This window comes from Nyctereutes procyonoides, unplaced genomic scaffold (assembly GCF_905146905.1).
Source record: "Nyctereutes procyonoides isolate TBG_1078 unplaced genomic scaffold, NYPRO_anot_genome, whole genome shotgun sequence".
Classification (NCBI taxonomy): domain Eukaryota; kingdom Metazoa; phylum Chordata; class Mammalia; order Carnivora; family Canidae; genus Nyctereutes; species Nyctereutes procyonoides.
In genome coordinates, this window is record NW_026575140.1 from 8,945,497 (window position 1) to 8,965,193 (window position 19,697).

The 19,697-nt window shown below is 36.2% G+C and overlaps 1 protein-coding gene across 8 annotated transcripts in view; it reads left to right on the forward strand.

Annotated features, from left to right (window-relative positions):
- The window catches only part of NFAT5 (nuclear factor of activated T cells 5), a 118,791-nt gene that overhangs the window by 71,281 nt on the left and 27,813 nt on the right, over positions 1–19,697 (forward strand). For all 8 annotated transcript variants that reach the window (XM_055307042.1, XM_055307043.1, XM_055307044.1 and 5 more), the window contains 3 exons: positions 555–727; positions 13,048–13,182; positions 13,308–13,360. In XM_055307042.1, coding sequence (XP_055163017.1) covers positions 555–727; positions 13,048–13,182; positions 13,308–13,360 — 361 coding nt within the window. The remainder of the gene's footprint in view (positions 1–554; positions 728–13,047; positions 13,183–13,307; positions 13,361–19,697) is intronic.

Below are 19,697 nucleotides of genomic sequence, written 5' to 3' on the forward strand. Positions count from 1 at the left end.
ATCTCAGGGTCGTGAATTTGAGCCCCACATTCTGTGTAGAGCATACTTTAAAAAAAAAAAAATTAAAAACGGCAAAAGTATTTCTTGTAAACCATTACTTGTGTTCAGGTTTTGAAATAGTGATTTTACTTTACTATTTTTTCCATTAGCATTATAAATGAAAAGTTGACAAGATTAAGAATTATGAATATTCAGAATTCACCCTTCTGTACTTTTTAAATTTGGAAACTTATGATTGTATTACATATTCAAAAAACTAATAATTAGCAATTTTTTTTAAAGAAACTTATTTTGGGGGGCACCTGGGTGACTCAGTCAGTTAAACATCTGACTCTTGATTTCAGCTCAGGTCATGATCTCAGGGTTGTGAGATTGAGCCCCTGTCAGGCTACCCACTGGGTATAGAACCTGCTTAAGATTCTCTCTTCCTCTGTTGCTCCCCCTCTAAAAAAAAAAAAAAAAAGAAAAGAAAAGAAAAAAAATTATTTGGTTAAGAATATTGTACTATTTATACAACAGAAAATATCAGTTAATGTCTTTTTTTTCCGTGCTAGGGTGGACTGCGTAGGAATATTGAAATTGAGGAATGCTGATGTTGAAGCCAGAATAGGAATTGCTGGTTCCAAGAAAAAAAGCACTCGTGCCAGATTGGTTTTTAGAGTTAACATCACAAGGAAAGATGGCTCCACTTTGACACTGCAAACACCCTCTTCTCCGATTTTATGTAGTAAGTAAGAAAATATATATTGAATTTTTTCATTTTCTGTTAATTTTCAGACATCTCTAAATTTGTGATCATGCAAAACTTGAAACATTTTATTATTTTTAAAGATTTTATTTATTTATTCATGAGAGACACACAGAGAGGTGGTGGGGGCAGAGAAGCAGGCTCCATGCAGGGAGCCTGATGTGTGACTCGATCTCGGGACTCCCTGGGCTGAAGGCAGGTGCTAAACCACTGAGCCACCCAGGGATCCCAAAACTTGAAACATTTTAAAAGCTATAGTCAGATTTTTTAGTCTAAAGGTGGATAAATAAAATTCTAAAGGTGGTAACATTTTGTAGTTCCCTATTATCATCCCGAACTGATTTTAAAAGTAATTTGAGGTGACGCCTGGCTGGCTCAGTCACTAGAGCATGCGACTGTTGATCTCAGAGTTGTGAATTCAAACCCCTCAAATTAGGTGTGTAGCCTAGTTTAAAAAAATTTTTTTATTAAAAAAATGTACTTTAGGACAGCCTGGGTGGCTCAGCAGTTTAGCGCCGCCTTCAGCCCAGGGCATGATCCTAGAGACCCAGGATTGAGTCCTACATCGGGCTCCCTGCCTGGGGCCTGCTTCTCCCTCTGCCTGTGTCTCTACCTCTCTCTCTCTGTGTCTCTCATTAATAAATAAATAAAATCTTTTAAAACATGTACTTTAGGGGCACCTGGGTGGCCCTTGGTTAAGCTTCCAACTTGGTATCAGCTCAGGTCTTGATTTCAGGGTCATGAGTCAAAGCCCTGCCATTGGGCTCCATGCTGGGCATGGAGCCTACTTAAAGAAAAGAAAAAGTACTCTGAATGATTTATGAAGTAAATTGGAAAGCCAAAGAATTGATAAGTTGCTTTAATCCTAAGTCTGTTTTCTATTAGAATGTAAGAAATAGGGATCCCTGGGTGGCACAGCGGTTTGGCGCCTGCCTTTGGCCCAGGGCGCGATCCTGGAGACCCGGGATCGAGTCCCACGTCGGGCTCCCGGTGCATGGAGCCTGCTTCTCCATCTGCCTATGTCTCTGCCTCTCTCTCTTTCTCTCTCTGTGACTATCATAAATAAATAAAAATTTAAAAAAATTAAAAAAAAAAAAGAATGTAAGAAATACTAAGATAAGCAGAACTTTGAGAATATATAGCAGTCAGAGTTCTGATTACAAATTAGAGCGTTAAATTATAGTGTTGGGAAGTGAGAAATGAAATTCTTATTTTGCTAATCTTGGCATGGAAAGTAAATGAATGACGTGTGTGTGTGTGTGTGTGTGTGTATGTGTTTAGATTCAATCATATATTCTAGTTTCCCTATAAGGAATATTATTACAAGTAATAAATAGGAAAAATTTTCCCTTAAGTATCACTTCAGAAAATTTTCATTGGGGGAACCCCGGGTGGCTCAGTGGTTTATTCCTGTCTTCAACCCAGGGCATGATCCTGGAGTCCCGGGATGGGGTCCTACATGGGGCACCCTGCATGGAGCCTGCTTCTCTCTCTGCCTGTGCCTCTGTCTCTCTGTCTCTCTCTCTCTCTGTCTCTCATGAATAAATAAATAAAATATCTTTTAAAAAAAGAAAATTTTCATTGATTGTAATTTTCTTGGGCATTGTGTTTTTATAATTTATACCTGAATTCAGAAGAGCAGAAGAGACTCAGATCCATCCAATCAGTTGACTTTCCTTTGGGTTGTTTTGGATATTACAACCACTACCCCTAGGACAGTTACAAAACCTTTGTTAATGTATTTTAGTTTTGTCAAATTGTTTTATCCTTTGTAATTCTTATTTTTCCCTTTCTTTTAATTCATCTCAGAAATGACTATATAACCGTACTTTAAGCTTATCAAACACCGAATTTTTTTTTAAGTACTAATGTATCTTTCTCTTCTCAAGAGAGTTCAGTTGGGGGATCCCTGGGTGGCGCAGCGGTTTGGCGCCTGCCTTTGGCCCAGGGCGCGATCCTGGAGACCCAGGATCGAATCCCACGTCGGGCTCCCTGCATGGAGCCTGCTTCTCGCTCTGCCTGTGTCTCAGCCTCTCTCTCTCTCTCTCTGTGACTATCATGAATAAATAAATAAAATCTTTAAAAAAAAAGAGAGAGAGAGTTCAGTTGGATTTCTCTATTTTTCATTATTAGGACAAATTTCTGTTGATACTGGTATTTCCTTGGGCCATTTCCGGGTGATGTGCAGTTATAAATAGACTGCTTTTACAGATCGTAGATTCCATTTCCATTCTGTTGCATTTAGATAGGCACAAAATAAATAATCTGTAGATGGTTTATTGAGTTCTAAAGCTTTTTTTCCTTTTTTTAAGATTTTACTTATTTATTCATGAGAGACACCGAGAGAGGCAGAGACAGAGGTGGAGGGAGAAACAGACTCCCCTAAGGGAGCCCATTGAGGAACTCTGTTCCCGGACCCCGGATCATGCCCTGAGCTAAAGGCAGCTGCTCAGCCACTGAGCCACCCAAACGTCCCTAAAGCTTTTCTAATTGGGTTGCTCCAATTTTGGATTTACTATAATTCACAATATGTCCCAGCTTGAATCTTATTAGGATGAATTTCCAATTTTAGTGATATATTTGCACTTCTTTTTTAAAGTGATCTAATACTTTGAGCATGACTGTAGCCACTCTCTGAAGGCCAGAGCCAGGAGATGACTAGATAATTCAGATTATACTGCTTCAGCAGAAACCGAGAAATCGTTGCCAACTTTAATTATTTGTTCTTTCGTTAGTGTGTTCAATCATTTCTTCATTTTATTTTTCATTAAGGTATTATTAAAGTATAAATATAACTGGCTAAAGATTGTAGAAAATACAAAAGAACTAGAAAACCTAATTTTCTGAACTGTTTCACCTGTAATTATTATCATTTCTTAATTATCACTATTAATGATAATATTGTCCACAAGGCAAAGAAGTATATCTCTCTGGGAGGTGATGTGTGGGGTGGATTTAATGGCCCTAAGAAGCAGCACCACACAGTGGAAAGGATATACACCAGTGATAAAAGTTAACATGTTTTGAGCTCTGACTATATGCTGGGGATTTTGTTAAACACTTTATAAGCATTGTATCATTCAGTCCTCTCTGTTACCAGATATGGATTTCATTCTACAGTTGATGAAACTGATATTTAAAGAGATTAAATAACTCCCTCAAGGTCACATAGCTAGTAAATCTTAAGACCAGGATTTAGAGCCTCTGCTTTTAACCACTATGCTACATTGCCGTTATAATCAATTAAAATTGCAGTGCTGATGCCAAGTTTAAAAAATTCATTTCATCCTAGCCATCGCCTCTGGATGGTTACAGAAAGAGATTATGTTAGTGAACTGTTTCCTCTACCTAGGAGATTTATATTATGTAATTTAGACTTCTTATGAATTAAGAAAAGAGATCTGAGTTCATATTGGGGGATTTTACTTGAATTACCTATATTGTCCCTTCCTTTTTTTTTGTAGAAGTCATTTATTACGGAGGTATTGGATATTTTTTTATTCCTTTAGTTGACTATTTGTCACTTTCTTTTTGCTTAGAGAGACTAGATAAACATGAGCAGTACTTTTTTTGAAAGAAAGGAGTACCAAAAAGGATATAGTTTTGCCATTTGTGACAACATAGATGAATCTACAGGGTATTATGCTGAGTTTAAAAAGTCAGAGAAAGTACCATATAATTTCACTTACATGTAGCATCTAAAAACAAAACATGTGAATAAACAAAAAGAATAAGACCTATAAATACAGAGAACAAATTGATGTGGTAGCCAGGTTGCTGGGGGATGAGCAAGATGGATAAAAGGGAGGGGAAGATCCAGGATTTCAGTTACAGAATGAAATAAAATAAAAGATACAGCATAGGGGAATATAGTCAGTAGTGTTATAATAGTGTTGCATGGTGACAGTAGCTATACTTATGGTGAGCATAGCATAAGGTAAAGAGTTGTTAAATCATTATAGTGTACACAAACTAATGTAACATTGAATATATGTCAATTAATATTTAAATTAAAAAATCACTTGCAAGAAGAACATACTTTTAATTTGCTATAAACATACTATCACTTATGTTTACGTGATAGTTTTCATATTTATTAACGTTCACTGAATTTCATGCAAACGGTTTTTTTTTCTTAAACTATATAACTAGCTTAAAATATTTCTAATAGTAATTTCTATGAATATCAATTAGAGCTAATCTTAGGGCAAGAGTCTAAGCCTCCTTTTTTTTTTAATTTTTATTTATTTATGATAGTCACACAGAGAGAGAGAGAGAGAGAGAGAGAGGCAGAGACACAGGCAGAGTGAGAAGCAGGCTCCATGCACCGGGAGTCCGATGTGGGATTCGATCCCAGGTCTCCAGGATTGCGCCATGGGCCAAAGGCAGGCGCCAAACCGCTGCGCCACCCAGGGATCCCCTCTAAGCCTCCTTTTTAAAAAAATGTTTAAGTATTTCTACCCCCAACTTGGGGCTTGAAGTTACGACCTGAAATCAAGAGTCCCATGCTCTACTAACAGAGCCAGACAGATACCCCTTAGCCTCCTGATCTGTACATTCCTAATGGTTCAGTGACTTGTTTTTTTTGAAGACCTATCATCTTATGTAATGAGTCATCATTCTGTGTTCAGAATATAATTTTACTTGATCTTCATGGGTTTTTTTTTTAAGATTTTATTAATTTATTCATGAGAGACACACAGAGAGAGGCAGAGACATAGGCAGAGGGAGGAGAAGCAGGCTCCATGCAGGGAGCCTCATCCGGGACTCAATCCCAGGATCTGGGATCACGCCTGAGCCAAAGGCACATGCTCAACCACTGAGCCACCCAGGTGTCCCGAGTTTTCATTAAATATGTTGCCCAGCAGTGTGTAGATTGGTCAATCTTTTTTAACTGACAACAAAATGAAATATTTTAAATTTTTTTATTACTTTTTAATTATTTTTATTAAAATATTAGATATACAGGAAAAGGTATTAACTTCAATATTACTTTTTATAGTATTTTTTTATCCTTGTTATACTGTACGGTTTATAAAGCACTTTCATGTATGCTGAGGTCTTACTTAGAAAGTTAATAAATACATGCTTCCCTTGTATTTAGAATTAGACACATAGGAGTTAGAGAAATTGAGATGATAATACTAACTTGACTTACTAATAAAACTGTTTGCAAAAGGACTTTTTCATTGCATGGTAGGATATATCTATCAACCCAGCGAGAGCAACCTTCCACAATTACAGGCCTCTTTATCAACTGGCACAGACCATCTAAAATGTATGTTTTATGCATGTAGGCAGTTGCAGAAGAGGTAGGCAAGAAGACTAGGCTAACCATGCCCAAGTGCTGATTCCCACTTCTCTGTAGTTAAAAAATTCCTCCTCTCTAGTATTAATCTTTTTTTTTAAGATTTTATGTATTTATTCATGAGAGATACAGAGAGAGAGAGAGAGAGGCAGAGACACAGGCAGAGGGAAAAGCAGGCCCCATGCAGGGAGCCTGATGTGGGACTCGATCCCAGGTCTCCAGGATCATGCCCTGGGCTGAAGGCGGCACTAAACCGCTGAGCCACCCGAGCTGCCCTCTGGTATTAATCTAATGGAGTTTCCTATTAATAGTAGTACTATGTTATCCCATTTGATCTTGACAAAATTATGTGTTATTAATAAAATAGAAGTGATTAGTTTCACTTTTTATGTAATAGGGACAAAACTGTTCAGTGTAGGAAATGGTAGGTAAGAGATAATCTGATGTTTTTGTAGTTGGTTGTTTTGGACTGATGATACCTACTATAGAATATAGGAAAGATTTTATTTATTTGATTTTTTTTTTAGAAGTATGTTTTTTTTTTAAGATTTATTTATTTTATTCAGAGAGAGAGAGACTGAGACACAGGCAGAGGGAGAAGCAGGCTCCATGCAGGGAGCCCGACATGGGACTCGATCCCAGGTCTCCAGGATCACACCCCAGGCTGCAGGCGGCGCCAAACCGCTGCGCCACCGGGGCTGCCCAGAAAGATTTTATTTTAATCAACCGTAACATAATAGTGGATATACTTCTTAAATTGTATAGATTATAATTAGGGTATTGGCATATGGCATTTATATCTTAAATTTACATACAATTTAGGTTCATGCTTTCTGTCCCAGAGTAGACAGTTTCTTTTTTCTTTTATAATGGCTTACTGAGATATAATTTACATACCATGCAGTTAATAAGCCTTTTATTTATTTTTTTTAAAAGAAAATATTTTTTTATTTATTCATGAGAAACAGAGAGACAGAGACAGGCAGAGGGAAAAGCAGGCTCCATGCAGGGAGCCCGACACGGAACTCCATCCTGGGTCTCCAGGATCAGGCCCCGGGCTGAAGGCGGCACTAAGTGAGCCACGCAGGCTGCCCACAGTTAAGCCTTTTAATGTGTACAGTTTAATCATATTCACAAAGTTGTATGACCATCACCATTACCTAATTTTAGAACTTTTTAAAAAGATTTTATTTATTTATTTATTTAACAGAGAAAGAAGGAGAGAGAGTATAAGCAGGGCGAGCAGCAGGCAGAGGGTGAGGGAGAAGTAGGTTCCCCACTGAGCAAAGCGCCCAATGCAGGGCCTGATTCTAGGACTCCAGGCTCTTGACCGGAGTCAAAGGCAGATGGTTAGCTGACTGAGCCACCCAGGCACCCTTTTAGAACATTTTTATCACCACCAAAAAGAAACCTCCTAGACTTCTTAGGAGTCACTCACCATTCCCCAGTTACCCTAGACCCTGGAAACCACTCTTCTACATTCTGTCTCTATGGATTCACTTATTCTGGACATTTCATATAAATGGGATCATCCAGTATGTGGCCTTTTTATCTGGTTTCTTTCTCTTAGCATGTTTTCAAGGTTCATTGATAATGTAGCACATACCAGGTACTTCATTCCTTTTTATGGCTGAATGGTATTCCATTATTGGATATACCACAATTTGTCTATCCATTCATCCACTCATGGGCATGGGGTTGTTACCAACTTTTGGTTATGAATAACGCTTCTGTGAACATATATGTACAGGTTTTTGTGTGGGTATGTAGTTTCATTTCTCTTGAGTACATACCTTGAAGTAGGTAGAATTCCTGGATCATATAGTAGACAGTTTCTTGTTTAACATTTCTTTGAAATCCATTTATGACTCACAGAATACGGTTTAAAAAAAATTTCTCTGTACTGCTACTCCCTGTTTTAACATTTTTCTGAAAATACCAAAAGGAACTAAACTCCCTGAATTTTATCATCATTTTATCTCTGTTCCCCAGTAATTTTGACTAATTTTTCTTTTTTTAAGATTTTATTTATTCATGAGAGACACAGAGAGAGAGGCAGAGACACAAGCAGAGGGAGAAGCAGGCTCCTCACAGAGAGCCCAATGTGGGATTCAGTCCTGGACCCTGGGATCACGCCCTGAGTCAAAGTTGTTCTTATTGGGGTTACAATTTACTCCATAGAAACAGTACTGTATTATAACAAAATACTGCCTTATTTCCATTCAGTCAGTCATTTTATTCAATATAAATGTGTTGCTTCTCAATCTTGGCTGTTAGAGTCTTCTGTGGTGCATTTAAAATTAAAAAAAAAAAAACAAAAACAAGAACAAAAACACTTATTTAAATCAGAATCTCCAAAAGGTTTGGGGAAAACTTCATAGCTAATTGAAGGGATAGTTAAAACATGCCCAGTTCTGGAAATAAAGATGTGATAGCTTAAGGAGCTTACTCTAGCAGGCTAGAGAAAAAAAAAAAAAACAGATAAGTAAGTTTCCTATTATAAAGTGATATAAAGACTGTAGCAGATGCGTGAATAGGGTACAGGAGAAACATTAGAAAAGAAGAACATCTTGTTTTGGAGATGGTAAAACTTGTGCTGTGTGTTGAAGGACAAATAGAAGCAAACCAGGCAGAACAGGGTTTAGATGAAGGTCATTGTAGGCAAAGGGGGAAGGGTGTATAAATACACTCAATGAAAGCATATGCTTCTTTCAAGGGAATTAAAAAGAGGTTGAGGGTAGCTTAGTTAAGTGTCCAACTCTTGATTTCAGCTCAGGTTATGATTTCAGGGTCGTGAGATTGAGCCCCTAGTCAGGCTTGGCGCTGGGCATGAAGCCTACTTAAGATTCTTTCTCTCCCTCTCAAAAAAAAAAAAAATATATATATATATATATATATATATATATATATATATATTTATATATATATATTATGAAGAAGTGGTAAGATTTGAAGCTACTAGAGCCTGGCAAGATCTGTTTTATAGAGACATGTGTGTTGAGCTAAATAATTTGAATTTTAACCTGACTACTTTAGGGAGCCTGAGGGTTGCACTTAGCCTTTGGAGTAGGGATATGAGGGAAAAGGAAAAGTAAACATATAAATAAGACACAGTGAAGCAAAGGGCCTCCAAAGTCTTTTTATTTAAAAAATTAATAAGAATGTTTCATTACAGGTTCCTGGTTTATGTTTATTTCCATGAATATAACCTTTTTGACATGTTTGAACAATTGGAATAGAAAGAGAGGTGAAAAGGAAATAGGTTAGTAAGAAGGGTTAGAATTGGAATGGGAGATAAAAGGAAACCGGAAGATAAGAGGAGGTAAAAGAGGAAGAGGGGCCAAAAGGTGATAGAGGTAGAAGGGAGGAGAGGAAACAGACACTTGATCTTCGAGCTAGAGACACTCCATGGAAAGAAGGCCTATTGCCAGTATTTATGTGCTTTGTGACATTGAAAAAAGAAATCCTGCTTTTACTTGTTTAACAATGACTACTGGACCTATTCTCTGTTTTTGTTTGTTTTTAAGGGGGTGAAAGAATTATTCCCTTTTATATTGTTTATATTATTTGTTGACACTATAGCAAATTAAAAATATCAATTTTCATATTTTTTAGTATCTACCCTTCTATGCTAATTTTTAAAAATATAGCAAAATTAATTTTAGCTTTCTTCACCATAACGTGTATTGGATTAAATCGGACTGAATTTAACAAGTTTCTAACTCCGTTATTTCTGTGTATCCCACAACTTTAGGAAAAGGATCGTAACATTGAGTAAACTTTCTTCTCTTTACAGACATTTTTAAAAAGCTTACTAATTCTTTTGGCACAATGAAATATTTGCTCTGTTATTTTTCAGTATTCAGACATTCATTAATTTTTTTCAGCTTTATTTTTGAAGCTAGTATTTGAAAAGCATCTAGAAGCACATTGTTTTTAAAATACCAGGAAAGTGGCTGCTTTTTTTTGTGTTACAGTTTTTTAAGCAATATGATCACTTTCAAGAGCTGGCTTACTAATTACTTAAAGATAAAAATAAAATAGTTAATGCTTATAGTGACTTTAGTTCTGTTTGGTATGGTGTCTAGCTCTTCGGTAACCATTAAACTTTTTAATAGAAAAGACCTTTTAAGATCAAAAGTTAAAAGTTAAATTATCTTGAACAGTAACAGACTAGTTCTTTGTATAAGTAAATACAAATATATAGAAGATATATACACAGTGTACCTTTCAGAAGGGCCTCATTTGGCCATTATATACCCTTAATACATAAAAGGAAAAAAATGAGATAGGAAAAAAATAAGTTTTGATAAGCATCAGTGAAGTGGAATTTCCACATAGTATTTGAAAATGGGGAGAAAGGTTATATACATACTTTCCATTCATTTGATTAATACAAATATTCATATAAATTTTCGCCTCTTATTGTTTTCTATTCAAAATAATATTTCCTGGGGTACATGGCTGGCTCAGACCTTGGAGAATACTGACTCTTGATCTCAAGGTTGTGTGTTCAAGGCCCATGTTGAGTATAGAGATTACTTAAAAATAAAAAAATCTTTAAAAAATTTACTGTTTTTCTTGAATGTCCTTTAATTTTTTTTTTCAGATTTTATTTATTTATTCATGAGAGACACAGAGAGAGAGAGGCAGAGGGAGAAGCAGGCCCCATGCAGGGGGCCTGATGTGGGACTCAGTCCTTGGAACTCCAGGATCACACCCTGAGCCAAAGGCAGACGCTCAACCACTGAGCCACCCAGGCATTCCATTGAATGTCCTTTTAAAACAGATATCTAGTTCCAGTGTTACTCTAAAAAGCTATAAATTAGTTAAGTTAATTCTTCATGGGGATCCCTGGGTGGTTCAGAGGTTTAGCACCTGCCTTTGGCCCAGGGCGTGATCCTGGAGTCCCAGGACTGAGTCCCGCGTTGGGCTCCCTGCATGGGGCCAGCTTCTCCCTCTGCCTGTGTCTCTGCCTCTCCTTCTCTCTGTGTCTCTCATGAATAAATAAAATAAAATCTTAAAAAAAGTTAATTCTTCATTTAAAAAGGGCATATAGGGGATGCCTGGGTGGCTCAGTGGCATGATCCCGGAATCCTGGGATCAAGTCCCATATCAGGTTCCCTGCAAGGAGCCTGCTTCTCCCTCTGCATATGTCTCTGCTTCTCTCTCTCTCATGAATAAATAAATAAAATCTTAAGCATATAATTGCTAGTATTTGGCCAATAACTGTTTGTGTTTTCTTCATACATTAACCCTGTGGGTTTTAACCAGTGTATATGGTTATACATTCACACTTTGTTTTAAACTCTTAGACGTTGCTGCAAGTGTCATTTTCTGTTTGAATATTTAATGAGGGTACCTGGGTGGCTCAGTGGTTGAATGTCTGCCTTTGGCTCAGATTGTGATCCCGGAGTCCTGGGATTGAGTCTGGCATCAGGCTCCCCGCAGGAGAGCATGTTTCTCCCCCTGTCTCTGCCTCTTTCTGTGTGTGTCTCATGAATAAATAAATAAATAAATATTAAATAAGGACAGGATACTTGTTAGTATCAGAAAATAAGGCTAAATGATGCAGTAACAACAACAACAAAACTCAGTGGCATTCAACAACAGTTCTATTTCTCCCTCATTTTATGATCGTATTGGCTGTGGTTTTGAAGCAGGTCCATTCCCTTCACTTGAGGATTCAGGCTGAAGAAGCTGCTCTTATCTGGGACATTGCCATTTTTGTAGTAGAGCCGAAGAAGGAAATAGTGGAACCATGTGAGGTTCTAAAAGCCTTTTCCTTGAACTGGCACATTATTTCAGTTCACATTTCATTATACAAACAAGTCACATGGCCTGTCCTGATATGTTCATGGAACTTGTATACTATATTCACTTCTTGAATATTTATACTGTTTATCAGCATATTAAATACTTAGAGAAATCCTTTTGTTTATTTAGCTTTGCTTTAATCCAGTATTTCCCAGATTTACTTGACTTAGAAAACTGTTTTGCTAAGGAATACCTATTAGATTTTCTTTTTTTTTTTTTCCCCTATTAGATTTTCTTAAGGAAATCCTGGCATGAGAAAAGTTGGTAGGCTGATTATAATTTATTCATTAGATTTGTGCCCTCAGTACTTTACAGCTTCTTTGTTTATTTTAGTAGTGGTTACTTTGTCTTGTAATTGGAAAACTAGTGCATTTTATTTTTTGAGCTCAGGTCATCCTAGTTCAGGGAGATCCCCTTGTAGAAAAAACTATTCAGATTTGGAGTCGGTCTGTTTTTAGGTATTCTTTTGGTGTGGGGCCTCTTGAGTCCTGGGTGTAGATTCTGAAAGTAGCCCTCACCACCACCCAGAGGCACATATTGCTTCAGAAGTCTTGTAATGGCAAAAGCATAGCTGGCATTTTTGAGGTTAGGACTGTGGGACAAGCTTGTTTTTAAATAGAATTCTTAAAAAATATTATGACAAATACAATTAAGTGCATTTTTTTAAGATTATATTTATTCATAGAGGCAGAGAGAGAGAGAGAGAGAGAGGCAGAGACACAGGCAGAGGGAGAAGCAGGCTCCATGCAGGAAGCCCGATGTGGGACTCGATCCCGGATCTCCAGGATAGGATCACACCCCGGGCTGCAAGCGGCACTAAACCACTGAGCCACCGGGGCTGCCCAACTAAGTGCATATTTTAAAACCTATTCATCAATCACATAATGATAAAACAAAGATGACATATAATAAAACCCCATCTTAGACATTAATCTATCCCTACAAAATCTCATCCGAATTATTAAAAATTAATACATTAATAAAACTTAATACAGAATTATTAAAAATTAATTCCTGGGTTTTCCTTGTTAGGGTGAAAGTTAAGCTGCAGGGTAAAGGAAGTCCAATTCAGAGGTCCACAAAGACAACTTCTAGAACTGGATAATTGAGTCGATTTTAGAAAAGAAATAAGTGTTGGTGGTTCTTTTTATGGAATGCTTATGTGTACCCACAGCTCAGCCAGCAGGAGTGCCAGAAATCTTAAAGAAAAGCTTGCATAGCTGTTCAGTGAAAGGAGAGGAAGAAGTATTTTTAATCGGCAAGAACTTTCTGAAAGGAACTAAAGTTATTTTCCAAGAAAATGTTTCTGGTAAGTAGGCATAATACTGGTATGGAAAATGTCGCATGTTCTACTTTGTTATAAAGCTACAATAATAGCTACAAAGTAAAAAGAGTTTCAGAATTTTAGTAAATTACTGTTTTTATTTCAATCAGATGAAAACTCTTGGAAGTCAGAAGCTGAAATTGACATGGAATTATTTCATCAGGTATAATTTAACCCTTTTTGTAGTTTAATTATTTACTCTCTGAGAAATTTAGTTTTGTTCTGAAATTTTCCTGATCAACAGATTAAATTTCTTCTTTATGTAGAATTCATACAAATCATTTAAAAGTTTCTTTCTTGAGAATTTCTCTAACTGAAATGGAATTATTCCACTGATGCTAAAAATGACAGTTACCTATTTTTAAAAGTTAGAAGCATTAATAAATTATCATTGTTAATAAATGAAACCTTTCTTTCCTGATATTTGTTTGTTCTGAGGATTTGGATTATCCAGATTTACTATTTATAAATCAAAGGGAAACTTATTTATCGAGTACCTGCTATTGTAGGTGTTCTATGTTTGTTAGTTACTTTTTCACAGAGGCACTGTTTGTTACATTTAAAGGGTCTGTAGGACCTCACCATACATTATTTTCTAAATGACAAGTAAAAAGAGCTTGAAAACAGGGTAAAAAACTGGCTTATGAATTAGAATGTGGAACAAATAGTATTACACTTACAGAAGTTGAGACTATCAGAAGAGAAGGACAAATTAATGTACAATTCAGATAGAAGGCATATGCAGAATAACACATATAGGTGTAGATCATGAAGAGAGGAACAAACTTACAGTAAAATACCCAAAGCCTAAAATTTACCAGAGGAGAAGAAAAGGAGTAGAAAATAGCACATGAAAGCAAACAGGAGAGATGGAAGAGGAAAAAATTAGAGATTGGCCAATTTAGCAAAAAAGTTTGTAACTTTTAAAGTTTTTTTTATTGCTTTGTATTTTTTTTAATAAAATCTAAAATATATATCCACTATAATACATTGCCAAACTCAAAGCTAAGGGCACAGTGTTCTCTGATACTGCCCTCACTTCAGATACTAGGCACAAGTTCAGGAGTCTCCTGACCACTTTCATTTTTGAACAGTAGGCTTCATTCAGATTTAGAGGTTCCCACTCCCTACTCAGATTTGCTAGAATAACTTACAAAATTCAGGAAGCACTATATTTAATTTCAGTTTTATTAAAGCAAAAGGACACAAATCAGAACCAGCCAGAGCGAAAAGACCCATAGAGCAAGGTCTGGGAAGGTCCCGAAGGTGAAGCCTCTGTTGTCCTCAGGATGCCTTACACTCTCAGCATATCCATGTGTGACAATACACAGAGTATTATCAATCAGGAAGCTCATCCAAGCCATTGTACCCAGAGTTTTTGTTAGGGCTCAGTCACATATTGCCCATGCAGCTAACCTTTAGTGTTCAGTTCCATCAGAGCTTGAAACTAATATGACATTTTCCAAAGTCCCCTTCGTAAATCACATTGTTGGATGTGTTAATCCGGTGGCAAAAGTCCCAAATCAGAGATACCCCTATCAAGCAGAAATTAAAGGTCTTAGAGATTACTTTTCAGTAGCCAAGGGCAAAAACTAAATCTTACTTTGGGTTGAGTCAATTCTTCACAAAATAGTATCCTATAGTAAGTGGAGCTTCTTATACACCTAGATAAATGCTATGTAGAAAGTTTTCCTCTGGCTTTACGCTACTACTACATGCTGTCAAAAAGAGATAGTGGGACTTAACAGTCATTTGTTTGTCACATATACCTTTGGGCAATATGTCTTAACTGAAGTTCTAGCACTTACTTTGTCACTAACAGTCTGTGTTACCTAAATAAGACAGGTCACTTCTGTGCCCAAGCTTTCTAATACGTAAATTTTTACTAGATTATATGAGAGATTCCTTCTAACTCTGACATTTTATGATTTCTTATATAATTTATTTGATCAGACCATTCCCACTCCCCATGAACTACAGTGGCTTCCTTTCAAGGACTCCCAGAGGTGAGGAACAATATATTTTGAGTCTTCTGTGTTCCTCATAATATTAAGCACTTAACATATAAAAAAAAAAAACTGTCAGTTCATTTTATTCACTTTGAAGAAAATGAGGACCCTGGGGTCTGAGGTTCCTTATTCTTTCTGAGGGGACTTAAAACCCTGATTTCAACCAGGCTCTTACATGCCTGTAGTTTTGGTCCTGACTAAAGCTTAACTTATCTGTGCAGTACTTCTATGTGTTCTATAAACATTTTGTTTTTTGATGAGTTGGTTAGATTAATGTAAATTCCTTTCTAGTAATATTCTATTATAATTTCTCTTCCTTACCTTATGATATAGTTTATAGATAAGAAAACTAGTTCTGGAGACTGAGAAACTTGCCCTATAAATTGTACAAAATATTAAGATAGCTGCAACAAATTATAGTCTTAACTTGCTGATTCATATAGAACTTAAGTGTTAAGAAGTTAAGTCTTTTGTTAAGTCTTTTCTCCTCCTCCTCCTCTTCCTCCTCTTCCACCTTCCTCTTCTTCTCCCCCTCTTCTTCCTCTAACTTCTCTCCCTCTTCCTCTTCCTTCCTTCTTTCCGTCCTTCCTTTTTTTTACTTCTTTACCTTTGAGGCATGGGGTAGTTAATATTCTTAAAACACTTTTTTTCAGGGTAGTTATACCAGCTACAATAGATTAAAGAAGAATAATCATAAAAATAAGACATGGTGGAATGGAAAGGAATTAATGTCCTTATTTGGTGACTTTATCTAGAGGTCCTGGGGTTTTTTCAAGCAAGTATGTATAACAAACTAAAACATAATATGATCTTTCATTAATTCTATGGTTCTTTTCATTTTTAAATTTTTATCTTTTTCAGAGAGCTTTCTGTCTTTTTTTTCCTAAGAGACTTTCTGGGAAGTGTTTTAGAATTGGATCACAATGGAGATATAAAGAATTGATCCAACAGATTATATTAAAGAAAAAGAAAAAAAACCAAAACATTTAGGGGTGCCTGGCTGGCTCAGTTGGTGGAGCATGTGACTCTATCTGGGGGTTGTGGGATTGAGTTTATGTGTAGTGATTACTTTTTAAAAAATCTGTTTGAAAAAATAAACATTTAGAGGAAAGAGTACTCAGAAAACAAGAGAAAAGAAATTTTAGTCAGTAAAGAAATACCAGGTCTATACAGAAAAGCTGAAAGGACCTCTGTAGTATTAAAAAATGAACAAAAGATGGTATAGTAGAAAAGACCATTTAAAGATAACTTTGCAAATTGCAGTTATGAGTAATTGTGATAACTTCGTTTGCAACCCCAAAATTAACTCATCAGTCGTTAAGCTTTTTTATTATTTAGAAGTTTAAAAAATAATAAAATAAAAATAATATAAGTTTAAAAGTTGAGAGGTCCTGGCTGGTTCAGTTGAAGGTGCAGATGACTCCTGACCTCAGGATTGTGAGTTTGAGCCCCATGTTGAGTAGAGAGTAAGAATGAATAATACTTTAAAAATAGACTTAAATAAATTGAGATTAATGAAGTCTGGGAAAAACAGTTCTTTGTTTAATATCTGGCTCTTCTGTTCAAAGCAATAATGTCTTGTGCACATATATACCAAATGTGATAGGCACATGGTCATTATATCTACTCCCAGCTTAACAATTTCAGATAAATTCTGCCTATTAAATATATACAAAAGATATATATCTTAAAGATCAATCTCTTAAGATTGATCTTTCACATATAGTTAGATTATATAATCTCTATGTATATGTATATATACATAGTCTTAAACATAAGTTGGTTTTGAAAGAAAGCAAGAGTTTCACAGCTTGAAATATGGAGATGATTTTAAAAAGGGATCTAGAAGCTAAGAATGGTTATATTAGAAACTAAAAAGTATATAATTCAATTTAAGAATAGCTTGTTTAAAAAAAAAAAAAAGAATAGCTTGTTTTAGGGCAGCCCTGATGGCCCAGCAGTTTGGCTCTGCCTTCAGCCCAGGATACGATCCTGGGACCTAGGATCGAGTCCCACATCAGGCTCCCTGCATGGAGCCTGCTTCTCCCTCTGCCTGTGTCTCTGCCTTTCTCTATGTGTCTCTCATAAATAAATAAATAAAATCTTCAAAAAAAAAAAAAAAGAATAGCTTGTTTTATAAAACATGAAACAGGCATTAGTGTATCAAAAATACAAAGTTGTATAGATTGTTATTTCTCAATCTTTAGTCTTCTGAGGTCTTTCTATTGCACTCTTTAGAGGGAAACAATAAAAAATAAAGAGAAGCTTAGGAGTTTTGGAAAAGATGGAATTATCAGTTTAAATATGGAAAGTTATTGAAAGAAATGCCAAAAGAGATCCTCAGAATTTTTGGGAACATCTAGACTAAACAAAGGCTTAGAGGTTACATATTTTCAAATTATTTTATTAGGAATTTTGTTAGTGTTTCTAATTGTACATATGTAGACATATCCTCAACTGCAAAATGAACGTGGCAATGATAAATTGTCATTTAGGAGAATGGAAAATATCTAGCACCATAGCTTATAAATTAAAAAAAAAATTATCTACTGAGAAGAAAATTGTTATTTTGAACCCAGGCAGATTTTTTCTAAGAAATTAAAATTAAGGTATGCTTCTATTTTTATGCTAGAGAATATTGACTTGCTCCAAAGGCCTCCCAACCCTTTGTGTGTTTTATTTGTATTGTGCTCCTAACTTAATGGTAGCTAATTGCTCTTAATTTACTAAAATAGTGTTTAAAAACAACTTTCTATCACTTCATAATTTACCTAGTTTTTAATTCAAATCACTTGTAGAATTTCTAGATGCAAATTGAGAGAGTATGAAAGATTAGTATAAAAATAGGTTCATTTGGTTTTTTAAAGGTTTCAAATTAGATTTGTTTAAATATACTCTCAAAGCAAGTGGAGTAAAAGCTTTTAAATAACATATGCATCCAACTTTTAAATACTAATTCTGTTACTGATTACCAAGAAATAAGATTTTATTCAGAAGAATAATTTCAGTTGCAAAATTTGCCAAATAATTTTAAGAATGAGAGGATAACCTCATAAGCCCATCCATTCAAACATCTCTTCAGGTAGGACTGCTTTGTGACATAATTAGAGTGTTCAAACAAAAGAGTAACGTTAAGAGTAAGCAGAATTTTAAAACTGCTTATTAGAAGTTAGATCAAAAAAAAAAAAAGAAGTTAGATCAGTGCAGATACATTTTTTGATGAGCTTATGTGTATTTGAGTATGTGCTTTCAGTATGTCCAAATATCTGTAGACATACACTCATGTATACATGTGTTTTCACCTAGCTTAAAAAGTGATTGATTGATTAATTGATTGATTTGGGGGAGGATGGCTAACTGGGCTTAGGAGGCATAGTGCCATAAATCAGAAGCTATCTCTTTACTTCAAACATGACTGTTTCAGAGAGTGTTTTAAGATGGCTTAGAAACGGGGAATCCAGGGGCGCCTGGGTGGCTTAGTGGTTAAGCATCTGCCTTCAGCCCGGGGTATGATCCTGGGGTCCCAGGATCAAGTCCCACATCGGGCTTCCTGCATGGAGCCTGCTTCAGTCTCTGCCTCTCTTTCTGTGTCTCTCATGAATAAATGAATAAAATCTTTAAAAAAAAAGAAAAGAAAAGAAACGAGGAATCCCTGGGTGGCTCAGCGGTTTAGCGCCTGCCTTTGGCCCAGGGCACGGTCCTGGAAACCCGGGATCGAGTCCCATGTCAGGCTCCCGGCATGGAGCCTGCTTCTCCCTCCTCCTGTGTCTCTGCCTCTCTCTCTCTCTCTCTCTGTCTATCAAAAATAAATAAATAAATCTTTTTAAAAAATGGCTTAGAAACGAACTAATTGCTCAAAAATTGAAACCTTGATCTTGGCCCCACTTGTCACTTGTCACTCAGTTCTATGAACTGAGTCAATCAACTGTAGTCTAGCTAAATAAGAAGGACACCTGGGTGGCTCAGTGGCTGAGCATCTCCCTTCGGCTCAGGGTGTGATCACGGGGTCCTGGGGTGGAGTCCCACATCGGGCTCCCCATGGGGAGCCTGCTTCTCCTCTGCTTGTGTCTCTGCCTCTCTCTGTGTCTCACATGAATAAATAAATAAATCTTAAAAAAAGAAAAAAAAAAAACCTCACATCATCCTCATTTGCCATCATTAGCTTCCTGCATATCACATCCTCAGTAGAAAAACATAATCGCTAGCCCTTAATACTCCTTCCCATTACTACAATATACTAGGGAAGAAGTTGCAAAACTCAAATATGGTTCAAGAAGATGAAGTCTTCTTTGAGTGAGTGCTGATGAGGCACTATAAACTTTTTTCTTATGAGGATGCTTCTGCCACTATCTGACAAAAGAATAACTTTGATTTGGTAGGGTTGGGTACACTGAACTCTATCTGACTTTAAATAAGAAAGTGATTAGGAAGCAGTTGTGAACTGCATTGCAAAAGGCACTTCACAATTAATGTTGTACAAAACATATAATT